Source organism: Tribolium castaneum, chromosome 5 (genome assembly GCF_031307605.1).
Source record: "Tribolium castaneum strain GA2 chromosome 5, icTriCast1.1, whole genome shotgun sequence".
Taxonomy (NCBI): Eukaryota; Metazoa; Arthropoda; class Insecta; order Coleoptera; family Tenebrionidae; genus Tribolium; species Tribolium castaneum.
This window is the reverse complement of record NC_087398.1, coordinates 7,638,271-7,649,067: the sequence shown is the minus strand read 5'-3', so window position 1 is coordinate 7,649,067 and position 10,797 is coordinate 7,638,271. Positions and strand designations below refer to the sequence as shown.

At 31.4% G+C, this 10,797-nt stretch overlaps 3 protein-coding genes across 5 annotated transcripts; 1 reads left to right on the top strand and 2 right to left on the bottom strand.

Annotated features, from left to right (window-relative positions):
* Positions 1 to 63: 63 nt before the first annotated feature.
* On the bottom strand, positions 64 to 1,617 carry Jhbp2 (Juvenile hormone binding protein 2). Its single transcript, XM_015980538.2, has 5 exons — positions 1,457 to 1,617; positions 979 to 1,222; positions 567 to 700; positions 368 to 517; positions 64 to 320 (listed from the first exon to the last, which is right to left on the bottom strand). The coding sequence occupies exons 1-5, from the start codon at positions 1,521 to 1,523 to the stop codon at positions 172 to 174; spliced, it is 744 nt and encodes a 247-aa protein (XP_015836024.1). The 5' UTR covers positions 1,524 to 1,617; the 3' UTR covers positions 64 to 171.
* Positions 1,618 to 3,798: 2,181 nt separating this feature from the next.
* LOC107398008 (uncharacterized) lies at positions 3,799 to 5,420 on the bottom strand. The gene is made up of 5 exons (XM_015980537.2): positions 5,279 to 5,420; positions 4,582 to 4,822; positions 4,404 to 4,537; positions 4,208 to 4,357; positions 3,799 to 4,160 (listed from the first exon to the last, which is right to left on the bottom strand). The coding sequence occupies exons 1-5, from the start codon at positions 5,346 to 5,348 to the stop codon at positions 3,979 to 3,981; spliced, it is 777 nt and encodes a 258-aa protein (XP_015836023.1). The 5' UTR covers positions 5,349 to 5,420; the 3' UTR covers positions 3,799 to 3,978.
* Positions 5,421 to 5,545: 125 nt separating this feature from the next.
* Positions 5,546 to 10,464, top strand: Jhbp16 (Juvenile hormone binding protein 16). Of its 3 annotated transcripts, none has more exons than XM_008195394.3 (5): positions 5,546 to 5,683; positions 8,635 to 8,727; positions 8,778 to 8,925; positions 8,975 to 9,267; positions 9,476 to 10,464. In XM_008195394.3, exons 1-5 carry the CDS (start codon positions 5,665 to 5,667, stop codon positions 9,625 to 9,627), a joined length of 705 nt encoding a protein of 234 aa, XP_008193616.1. In that variant the 5' UTR covers positions 5,546 to 5,664; the 3' UTR covers positions 9,628 to 10,464. The 3 variants fall into 3 exon arrangements, with proteins under 3 accessions (XP_008193616.1, XP_015836025.1, XP_008193615.1); XM_015980539.2 differs by lacking the exon at positions 5,546 to 5,683 and adding an exon at positions 8,100 to 8,304 and having other exon boundaries at positions 8,975 to 9,252; XM_008195393.3 differs by lacking the exon at positions 5,546 to 5,683 and adding an exon at positions 8,117 to 8,304.
* The last annotated feature ends 333 nt before the right edge of the window (positions 10,465 to 10,797 follow it).

Sequence of the window (10,797 nt, the reverse complement as noted above, 5' to 3'; positions counted from 1 at the left end):
ACGCAGAAACGTCACGTATTTCCTCTCCAACAAATAGGTATTACACAATTTAATAATCACACATTATCAAAAGTCTAAAAATCTTGTCACTATATTATTAGATTCACTATACAGGAGACAATCATTATTTTAAATTACAAACTTATTTTAACACAATAATAATCAAATAAATTACGAGATCCAAGCGTCGTAGGGGATATTGGCGAAGAGGTTTTCCACGAAATTTCGCATTAAAACGATCAGTTTCTTCTTGAGATCGGGTTTCATTTCTTTGAGGAGCTCCTGAGCGTTGGAGTTGATGAACAAATTTAAAGCTGCCTCTGTAATGCCACAATTACAAAAACAAAGCGGAGTTAGCGCAACTTACGTATCACACTGTTGCCATTGTGCACATTTTCCACCCCCATCCTTATGTTTTTCACACTAAAGTCCATTTTAATTTGCTGTAAAGTGAGGAAAGCGCGTTGGCCAATCCTGTGAGGACTCGCCCTTATGTACACTTTACACTTAATCCCCTCTAAAAAAAATAATCAAGTATTTTTTTAATTTTTGTCAAATTGTTGTACCATATTCGCCCCAATATTCGCCACCGCCTGAAGCCTGGACAAGCATCAGGACCCCGCTTGATTCGTAGTTGGCTCTTGCCGAAATTTTGGGAATATACAGGGTGAACTGGAACTGGTTACTGTCCACATCTGACCTACAAATTAATTAATTAATTGAGCAAATGAAAGTCAGGGACACGTGAAACCACCATTTTTCTGTCACCAGCTTATTTCGCGTCATTATTTTTAGAAATCTTTAAATGAAAGTGAGTTTTCATCCACATTTTTATTTGCTAATTCAGTGGTTGCAATTAAGCCAATAATCGCCTATGAAAGTCATAATAACATAATAACGTCATGGAACGAAACAAAAAGTAGGACAACGAACTGAAGAAACGACACGAAACAAAATCAAAAAGAAACCAAGTCGTACCTAACGCCTGTTACGGTGATGTTACTGACCCCATAAGCATGGATGTTTCGGAACGATGCCCTATATCCATCAGGCCCGCTTCCTAAAGCGATGCCAATTTCGTCAATGATGATCGGTTCTGGTTCCGTTATTCCCAGCTCAGGAATTCCTCTTCGCATATTGGCGACGAGGAAATTCGCGGATTGCTTCAGACACACGTTGATGTTTGGGTCGTCTCTTTGACATTGCTTGAGGAAATACAGTGCTGAAACACATAATTAGAGCGTTTTCAAAATAATTCTATGCTAAAACTCGGTCAACGCGAAAGTGTCATTAGCACCTAATTGTGTGCCGATGACTACACTGAACTAACAGTAAAGAGGAAATTAATGACTGACGAAATGGGTTAGTGGTGAAACGACAATTAAGGACTACGGCCTGAATTCGTGACGAATTTTGGTTTTTGAAAAAAAGCAATAATAAAAATTATTTTACTTACGGTTTTGGGCAAAGCAGGAGTGTACTGAGAAAATTATAGACACAATAATGAATTTTAATTTTGCCATATTTAATCTAATACAGTATTCCTCCACTTCTGAAGATACTCTTGCACCAACTGACCTCGTAGAGGTACGACCGTGACTTTGAACTCGGTCATGGAGGGGACTTTTATATCCCAATAAATTGAATATGGAATTAATTTAAACAAATCATGAGAAGGGTAAAGCAACGCAGAAAAGCATACCATAAATCATTTAATTGACTTTTGTTTGCAGAAGCTCCTCAGAAAGTTATTATTTATTCCAAAAGTAATTAACTTAATTAACTAATTGTTCAGAAGGAAATAATGACGCCTTATTGTTATAATTTTTATAAATAAAAGAATAGACCAGCTTTACGCCTAAATTAATTAAGTGTTTAACAAAAAATTAAAAATTAGCTAATTGGATACGTAATAATTTTAATTAGATTAAACTACACTTGACAGAGCTCACGTTTATCGGCATGCATTGTTTAGAGCTTCATTTACATGTTTCATGCAACTATTTTTTATGATACGTCAATGGATTATCAATTTAGTAGTGTTAAATGCAGGTGACGTTTAGAAATACGTGTTAGGCAAAATCCTTCATTGTTATTAGACACAAAAGCTGACAAATATTTTTGAAAACAGGTGTGACCGTGTCATTGCCCATAAGAGTATGAATCACTTATTTCATTAGATATTATTAAAAACAAACTAAAAAATTACCACATTAAATCAAAAATAGTTTAATTTTTATCTACGACTGTATTTTTTCCAAAAAAATTGCTAAAATTTGCTGAAATATTGTCAAATTAAGTCGAAACTGAAGTAATTTCAGCTTGTTTATTTGCAAGCTTTTGGCAAAAAATAATACTCTGAAATAAAAAAAAAACAGTGAAAAAATACAACGAACAAAGTTGAAACGGTTCGGTTATGTTACGTACACTAGGTGCACTTCTGTTACGTTGTAGAAACAATAAATATTTTCGATACTGTAGAAAGATTTCAGAAGTGGTACATACGAGTGTCTCGAAAACAGTTAAAGTAAGTAAATAAATAAAATATCTGCCATATTATCATACCTATGTGTACCGATGTAATTATGTATATTTCTTAATAAAATAAATTAATACTTTATTTTCTATATCTATTTTAAACTTTAGTCATTTAACTTAAAATGACTCCATAAGAACGGTTAGAACGAACGATCGATTATAACGCACAAACTCTGAAGTCTCTTGGATATTCGTTATAACTGAGTTTCACTGTAGAAAAAAATCTACATTAATGTTATTTTACATGTTTTTTTTATTTCTTATTTTTTAATTTTGACAAAAATAAATCTAAAAGCTACATTAAGTAAAAATTGTGTTATTTTGAAATAAATTATTAGCTTTGTTTTAAAATTATGTTTAATTAGATCGCTTTCTTTAGCGTTCTTAAACATTTTGCCATTAAAAACAATTTTTTTGCAAAATGTTGCTAAAAACTAAAAATAAACAAAAAAATTAACAATTTGAAACTTGAAAATTTGGTCAAAGATGGTGTTTTTCAAGTCTTTAAGCGCGTTTTTAGCACAAACTTTTTTAAATAATAATAATAATTTATTTCACGATATAAAGAAATAAAAAAAACAAAAATTAAAAAATTAAAATAGCAAGCGGTTTTGTAAGATAAAAAAATGCTACAGGAACTTTTTATTCATACTTCTTCCAAAATTACTTAGTAATTCATTAAAATAATTATTTATTAAAAACCTTTATCGAATGAAATGAATACGTTATATTTGAAAGCCAAGAGTTTTTTTTCTTATCATCTCAGACTTCTCAGAGCCAGTTAACTACCTCTAATTTATCGAGTAAAAGTAACCTCGTTTTTACGACAACTTAGTTTACTATTACCTAGAAGTAAATCATAAACAGGAAGATTTTTGATCTTACTCATAAAAATTTGAAACTGGATTCATGTCACAAATTTGCAACACACGTGTCACTATAACGCTATGTATTTAGACTAATGAAAGATTTTAGTTTGAAAATTTGTTAACCAAATAGAGTTCCCCAGTAATTTCAATGTAACCAGCTAAGAAATTTTATGTGGGACAAATATTTAATTTGTTCAGTTTTTAGTTGAAGTATAAGAACATTTTCCTAAGACGTGTATTAGTTTATTTTTTTTATGAAACTGCATAACGTTTTAGAAATTTCCAAATCGTAAGCGGTTTGCTAACATACGTATATCAGTAGCAAAAATTATTTTAACTTTGTTTTATATTCATTTTGTTGCATGTCTCAGGTCTTGTAATTAAAATACTGTTTAAAAAAAGAATTTATTATTTTTAAATATTTTATAACAATTTTATAACAAAGTAAAAAAGAACCTCTACACACAAAAATAAAATAAATAGTACAAAATTACGTAGACTAACTAATTCACTGATCTATATCACTAAAATAACACAAAATAAAGCAATGAAATACGTAATGATTAGACACTTATTGCGGTGGTTTCTTTGCCTGTCTAGCCACCGGCACGTAAAATACTTCAACAGGTAGATGTGTCAAAAGCTTATTAGTAATACTCATAAAAAGTGTGGACAGTTTCTTCCGCAATTGAGGCTTCATCACTTTAAAAACTTCCTGTCCATTCTCTCTCAAAAACAAATTTATTGCTTCGGCTAAAACAAACATAACAATATTCAACTAGACAATTTCAAACACTCACTTAAAATTCGGTTGTTCTTGTAGATGTTTTTAACAGACATGTGCAAATTTCTCACTGTTAGGTCTAAATTCAACGAGTCCACATGAAGGAACGTTAAATTCTCCTTCTTGTGCACACTGACCATCCCCTTGACCACGGCATTAATGTCCTCTGAAATGTTTAACGTAAAAATCGTTTATTTTTAAATGACACTCACCCAACTGGGCGTTGAAAGTGCCGTTTCCACTCGCGGGCAAAATAATGAGTACGCCACTGCTGGTGTATCTCGAATTGATCCTCAATAGCGGAATGTTAATCCTGGCCTCAAAAGGCTTCCCGTTTTCGCTCAATCTGCAACAGTAGTTAGGCACCTTATTGTCCAGCATTTAACTCACTTGAGCTTGGATAGGGTGAAGTTGCTGGCCCCAAAAATATCAATTTCTTTCAACGAGACTTTGTAACCGTTTGGTCCTGTCGTTAGAGACAAGGACAGCTCGTCCATGAGGAAAGGTTCGACCGAAGGCAGCTCTATTTCTGGAATGCCGGTCGCCAAATAGGGCCGTAAGTGATGGACTGCACTTTCGAAGCATTCAATGAGCTTGGGATCGCCCTCATAGCACTGCTTTACATAAGGAGCTGGAAAAATCGGTGATACAAAAAGATGTCAATGGCCCTTGTCTACTTTCCATCGTATACTTTGAATGCTCTCTGTTTTTGCAGCGGTCGTTTAAGTGAAAGCAATATTTTTTTAAATTGTTGATTATATGTGGTTGTTTTAAGTATATGTACATAAATAATAAATGTTATTAGAGAAAAAGCGAATTTTTCCGAAAAAATTCCGTTAGAAAATCGGCAAAAATGCACTGTCCTTGCGGCGTTTTTCAAAGGGAGGCTTAATGACTGATGAATAATACATTTATCTAATCACGGACTGATATCATTAGATTGAAAAGCTTTGTTGTAATCGGACTGAGTGAAACGGAAATGCATCGCATGTGGAGGATAGTAATCGCTTCTTGCACAATTTTATTAGCACGGTGGACATGCTACTTTTACTCTTAATTAAACAAAATCAAATATAAAAATACTTACGCACGGTATTGATGTCTAGGGCGGCGTCCGAAAGCACAGCAGTTGCGGTCAGCAGGAAAAAAGTCAACATTTTGCAGAATCACACGACACTGTCAGCAGCAAAGTCGGTGCCGATTTGATGAATACTTGTGATAAATGAACTTAACAAAAGTTTGTTTTCACTTTCTCTTGTAGGTAATGGAATAAGCGGCGAATTCACTTAACGTTTCAAACGTGGTTCTCCAGTAATGAATATGTTTAGTTTTTACTATTAATTTGGAACATACTGTTCAACTTTCATGGTTTCTTATAATTAAGCAACGGTTGATATAAAATGTGGTGTTTAAATATCAGCAATCGAGAGTTTCTTATTTTGCAACCTCACGTCGTGGGGAGTGAATTGAGTAATGCAATTTTTTTTCACAGGTGAGTAATTATAAGCCTTGATTAGTTGGTCTTGTAAAAAGTGTTCTAATGTAAATATTGTTGTGGCAGTTGAGGTATTTTTCAATTTACTTGAGATTATCGCGAAATCTTGGACAACAAAGGATTAGCATCTAGCAGCGGAATAAATTATTGTTAAATGTCGTGTTATTACAAAATATCCCTTCACAAATTGCTAGTAATGCATGTTTACGATTCAAGTGGAACTTCTGCTGCGCAGAAGGACTTAAGCTAAGGCTGTAATTGTGTGTAATTTGAACAAAAATAATTTGCGCACCAAAGAACAAAAAAATTGCCAGTAAGTTAGAGACCTACACATAATATTAATTGACTTACATTTAAAAAAAAATATAAAAAAATGTTGGTTCAAGTTTAACAAATACTTGGAATCAGCAATGTCATTCAAAAATACAACAGGAGATTTCGTAACAGACAAGCAAATAGTGAAGGCAAATTTATTGAATTACATGCTTCTTACTACAATTTTATTTTAGAAATTTGTGGACAATAATAAATTGTTATTGATATTGTTACACTTCCATATCGTAATTGATAACACTGGTACTTTTTTGTATTCAAATTTATCTTTAATATTAAATAAAATGTGTAACAACTTATAAATAGTACAAACTGTTTTTCATTTTAGTATTAAGTATTAAAACTAAATAGTTGTTTTACAATATTTGTGTAAAAACTAATTAATATAATAAATAAATAAATAACAAAAATTATAAATCAGTTTTTTCTTAAATCAGAGGAATGGAAATAATGCTTGTGTTTGTTAAATTAGAATTATTTATTCATTATTTTTTTCATAAATAGAAAGTGTTGTAACTTAAAATTACTAAGTATAATATTTAAAAAGTAGCTAATAGTTTTTTGTTTCTCGAAATTAAAAAAAAAACATGTTTTTATATAATACTATGTACTATGATTTACCACAATTTTTTGTTTTACAAAATATTTAGCTAAAACCAATTTTCTGAGCAAAGGTTTAAATATTTTCTAATTTATTATTAATCATTTTTATTTGCTGTGTGGCGTATTGTTGGTCCTATAATACGTATGTATAAAGTGAATGTAAAAGAGGTAATGAGCCAATTAATTAAGTTATTACATCAAGTATTAAATAAACTTTTATAATCTTTTAGTATTTTTTGTATTATAAATGTTATGCAACACAAAATACTTGCTAAATGTAACATGTATTGAGTGGTAGACTTATTCCTGATATCTGGTGTAATCTTTCTTTTCCATATTCGAATAAAAAAAATAGAGAACAAATTGTAATGTTACTGTTCCCCTTTTTGCAATTTGCTTTCCAAAAATTAACATTTTTATTACGTATTTTACTGTAAATCTTAAAACATCTGGCTTTTTTTCCACAAAATACCTTAAACCCTACATTAAAAGATAAAATTTTGGTTTAAAATAATCTTAAATATTTGTTTTATTAAGCAAATGGTTGCATAATTATTGTGACCTTAAGAACAACATCCAAATTTTTAGAAAATCTTGTTTAGAAGATATAGACCGCACACCAAATGTTTACAACAATTACGTAGGTATGGGGTATTGTTAACAAAAACTATAAATTTTGGTATTTTTAGAAAATAGGAAACAGTGTGGGAGAACAATGTGCTGTAAATATCCAACATAAATAAATAACAAACTATAAATTACTTTGACATTTTTTGTAACTAACATTATTTGCATAAAATATAACGAGGAAACAAAAGGAATGCTCAATAAAAAATAATATTATTTAGTTCTAATTAAGATAAAAAACCACTCATATCAATTCAAATTGGCCAATAACAAAAAAGGAAAGTTTCAAATTAGCAATCCCTGCATGGTTTGGAAAGAATCCGTAATCTCTTCCTCTTATTAGAAGAACTTATAAAACAACAGATAGACCAGATATTTAAGCTATTTTCCGTGTTCATATTACGTGTTGTAGATAGGGTCTCGATTAAGTTTATGGTTGAACGACAACTTGGGTTAAGGATGACTTCTAATGCAGAAGAATGTAGAGACCATAAAATTCTGTTATTGCTTTTAACAAAAGTATTGCAAACAATTCCAGACAATAACGTGAAACACTTGGAAAATATTTACACACATGCAAGCATATTGCAAAACCACCCATTCAAGATGAAAAAATGTTAATCCTTTTTCAATGAATTTACTCAAGTTATTTATCGGAAGTGACATTCGAAAAATTAATTTTTTCTGGTTAACCCAACGCCCAAGTTTCCCAATGACGAGGTGTAAAATGACTTTCAATCCTCGACTCAGTTTCTAATCAATTCATATCTCTCCATTAACTATCGAAGGAGAAAGTAACTTGGACGAGCAAGCAATAATTTCCCGGATTCTTAAATTCCACTGTGAGTGGGGTAATCTTGCTCAAAATACACCACTTTCATTACGCTGTAATCCTTTTAGCAGAAACAATTCAAAAATGTTTTAGTGCTGGAAACGACAACGTGCCGACATATTTTCCATTCGACTTAAAGTACAAAAAGTGATCGTAATTAAAAGAATGTTAGTCTTCGTAATTGTCTCATTGTTTGCCGGTGTTAAGTGTCAGGTTGATTTAGGTATGTCACGATTTTTGGCTAATTAATTTTTTAATTAATACGTGAAAGGAATTCACCAAAAAATTTGTTATAATTTATTTCTAAGTTAGTTCAGCTAAATTAATTAATAAATTGTGCGTTTTCGTAAATTATCACAAATTAAACGGCATCGCTTTTTGGAAACTAAATTTGGCATAACAATCAACTTTCACATGTTATGCAACTATGCGTTTACTTCACGAAACAACAGTTTAGCACGTGCTTTTAGAAATTAAGATAAGACTTTCCATTTAAACTGCATAAAATTCTCGCTCCGTTGGCCCTTGTAGAATAATAATTTGTTACGTTTAGCGAACTTTTTCGGAGAATGTCAAAAAACCGAAGAAACCTTCGATGACTGCGTTAAAGATGGATTAAATTCCTTGAGAGCATATTTCAAAACAGGTTTGTACATCCCTTGTGTAATAATCAGGAATGAAATAACTCCTTTTTAGGGTTGCCTGACTACAGCATTGCCCCTTTTGACCCATTTTTTGCGGCAGAAGTGCCGCAAAAACGAAGTGGACCCTTCTTTAATTACAAATTAATTCTCCGTAATGTCACCGAATCTGGATGGACTTCGTCACAGATTAATAAATTCAGGTGGATGGTGGTGTGATTTTTGAGCCGGTTTCTTATTTATTTTTTTCAGAACCGATTTTAATAAAAATTTCATCGAGTTTACTCAATTTTTTCCCGATAAAAAATTGAGTGGGTTGTACGAAATCGAAGGGACTTTTTTTGGCAATAAAATCACAAATCAAGGGTCATGGAATTTGAATTTGCTTGATTATGTGCAAACCATGACCGTTACGAGAAAACCACGACGAGACGCAAATGGGCAAATAATCCCAAATCCACCACTGAAAGTCCAAGTTAATGTCCAGTCTTGCAACAAACTGGAACTGCACATTGGACACTTGGCTGGAGGTAGAACCATTGTTGGTTAGTAGTTTTGCACATGGCTTACATAATTTGAACATTGGTTAATCGGTAAAAAATTAAATAGTAATAATAAATAGAATTAATGATTATACAGGCTGTCACGAGTGTTTTTATTTGTGAAACTTTCTACGAGTAGCTACACTTAATTTCACTTGCACTATCTACTTGTAATTTTTGCATAGTCCTTTCTAAATATTGTTCGTTTCAGAAAACATGCTGGATTGGGTCATCAACAATGCCTGGCAGCCAGGTTTCGTGGTCCTAAGACCGCTGATAAACGATTTAGTCGGTACAGCATTTACGGAAATATTGAACAAAAATTTCCAAAACTTCCCGTTTGAAAAAGTGTTTCCCAATTAGGTTCAAGTACGTGTACTATTATGTCATTTTTCTTTGTACAACAAATTTGTAAATTGCAATAATTGACAAAAATTTTAATTAGCATTTGGCAATTGCAACTAATCAGTGCACACGGAATTACTCTATTGTCACTAATTATTGTTTCATAGTATCGTTTGTAATTTAATTACATACACGAACGCAATTGTAAAATTTTCAAGTTGCCATAATTAAGAATTTTGTTAAAGCATAATTTGGAAAACACTTATTATCACCGGATTTCTGAAATATTGTGTTATTGTTGTGTGATTATTGTACCATAAAAATATTTTTGTACTTAAACTGCATTATCAGTAGAATCCAGATTATCGGGACTAATTCGTTTCGGATAACTACAGGACAATATAGGTAGTATTGAAAGTTCTAAAGGTTTTGGACAAACTTTTATTATTTGAAATACGATTACGGATAATCGGGAGTCTGCTGTATTCAAAAAGGAAACAATAAATTTGTACTTAAATTTAAACATTGTTTTCTCTATTACTAAACAAGTAAAATTAATGTTTAGGCAACTATTTTTCTAGTCATTTAATTTTCAAACTATTACATATTTTTAGCGTAACTTAATATTAGCAGAGCCGGGTTTAGCAATAAAAATAAACTACTTTGACGATTAATAGTAGATATTTATTTGTAAAAAAATATAATAAGTACGTATTAAGTAACCTAGAATAGATTCAACAGCACGTATGATGTATTTTGTTAAAATAAGTTTGCACTATCACATATCTACCACCATTAATATTTAATATTTTTATTCCACAAAAAATTAAAGCATTAAAGCAGCTTTGTGGCCTATGCTGCCCTAGTTATTGATTATCCACCTACACCCTTATGTAAATTTATACTTTGTATAAATCAGACATTACACGCAAAATAATCAATGAGCAAGCTTAAACTTAACTTACTGACTAAACTTTGAATTAACATTTTGGATGCGGTTTTCACCACATCACCACTTTATTACGTGGTGATCTTTAGTTACAAGACAAGTACAAATAAAAAATATTTGATTTTTTTAATTTTTTAACTTACCTTAACACCGAAACATAACTTTATTCAAACATTTTTTGCAATTTATTCAAATAACCATTTTCAAAGCGGTGCAAAAATAAAAAGTGTAAAATTATA

Coding starts and splice junctions, on each gene's coding strand:
- Jhbp2 (XM_015980538.2), bottom strand. CDS start 1,523: ATGGCAAAATTAAAATTCATTATTGTGTCTATAATTTTCTCAGTACAC. Junction 1,223..1,456: donor CTCCTGCTTTGCCCAAAACC/GTAAGTAAAATA, acceptor TATGTGTTTCAG/CACTGTATTTCCTCAAGCAA. Junction 518..566: donor CGAATATTGGGGCGAATATG/GTACAACAATTT, acceptor TATTTTTTTTAG/AGGGGATTAAGTGTAAAGTG.
- LOC107398008 (XM_015980537.2), bottom strand. CDS start 5,348: ATGTTGACTTTTTTCCTGCTGACCGCAACTGCTGTGCTTTCGGACGCC. Junction 4,823..5,278: donor CCTAGACATCAATACCGTGC/GTAAGTATTTTT, acceptor CGATTTTTCCAG/CTCCTTATGTAAAGCAGTGC. Junction 4,538..4,581: donor TTCACCCTATCCAAGCTCAA/GTGAGTTAAATG, acceptor CTACTGTTGCAG/ATTGAGCGAAAACGGGAAGC.
- Jhbp16 (XM_008195393.3), top strand. CDS start 8,247: ATGTTAGTCTTCGTAATTGTCTCATTGTTTGCCGGTGTTAAGTGTCAG. Junction 8,728..8,777: donor GAGAGCATATTTCAAAACAG/GTTTGTACATCC, acceptor ACTCCTTTTTAG/GGTTGCCTGACTACAGCATT. Junction 8,926..8,974: donor TCACAGATTAATAAATTCAG/GTGGATGGTGGT, acceptor TATTTTTTTCAG/AACCGATTTTAATAAAAATT.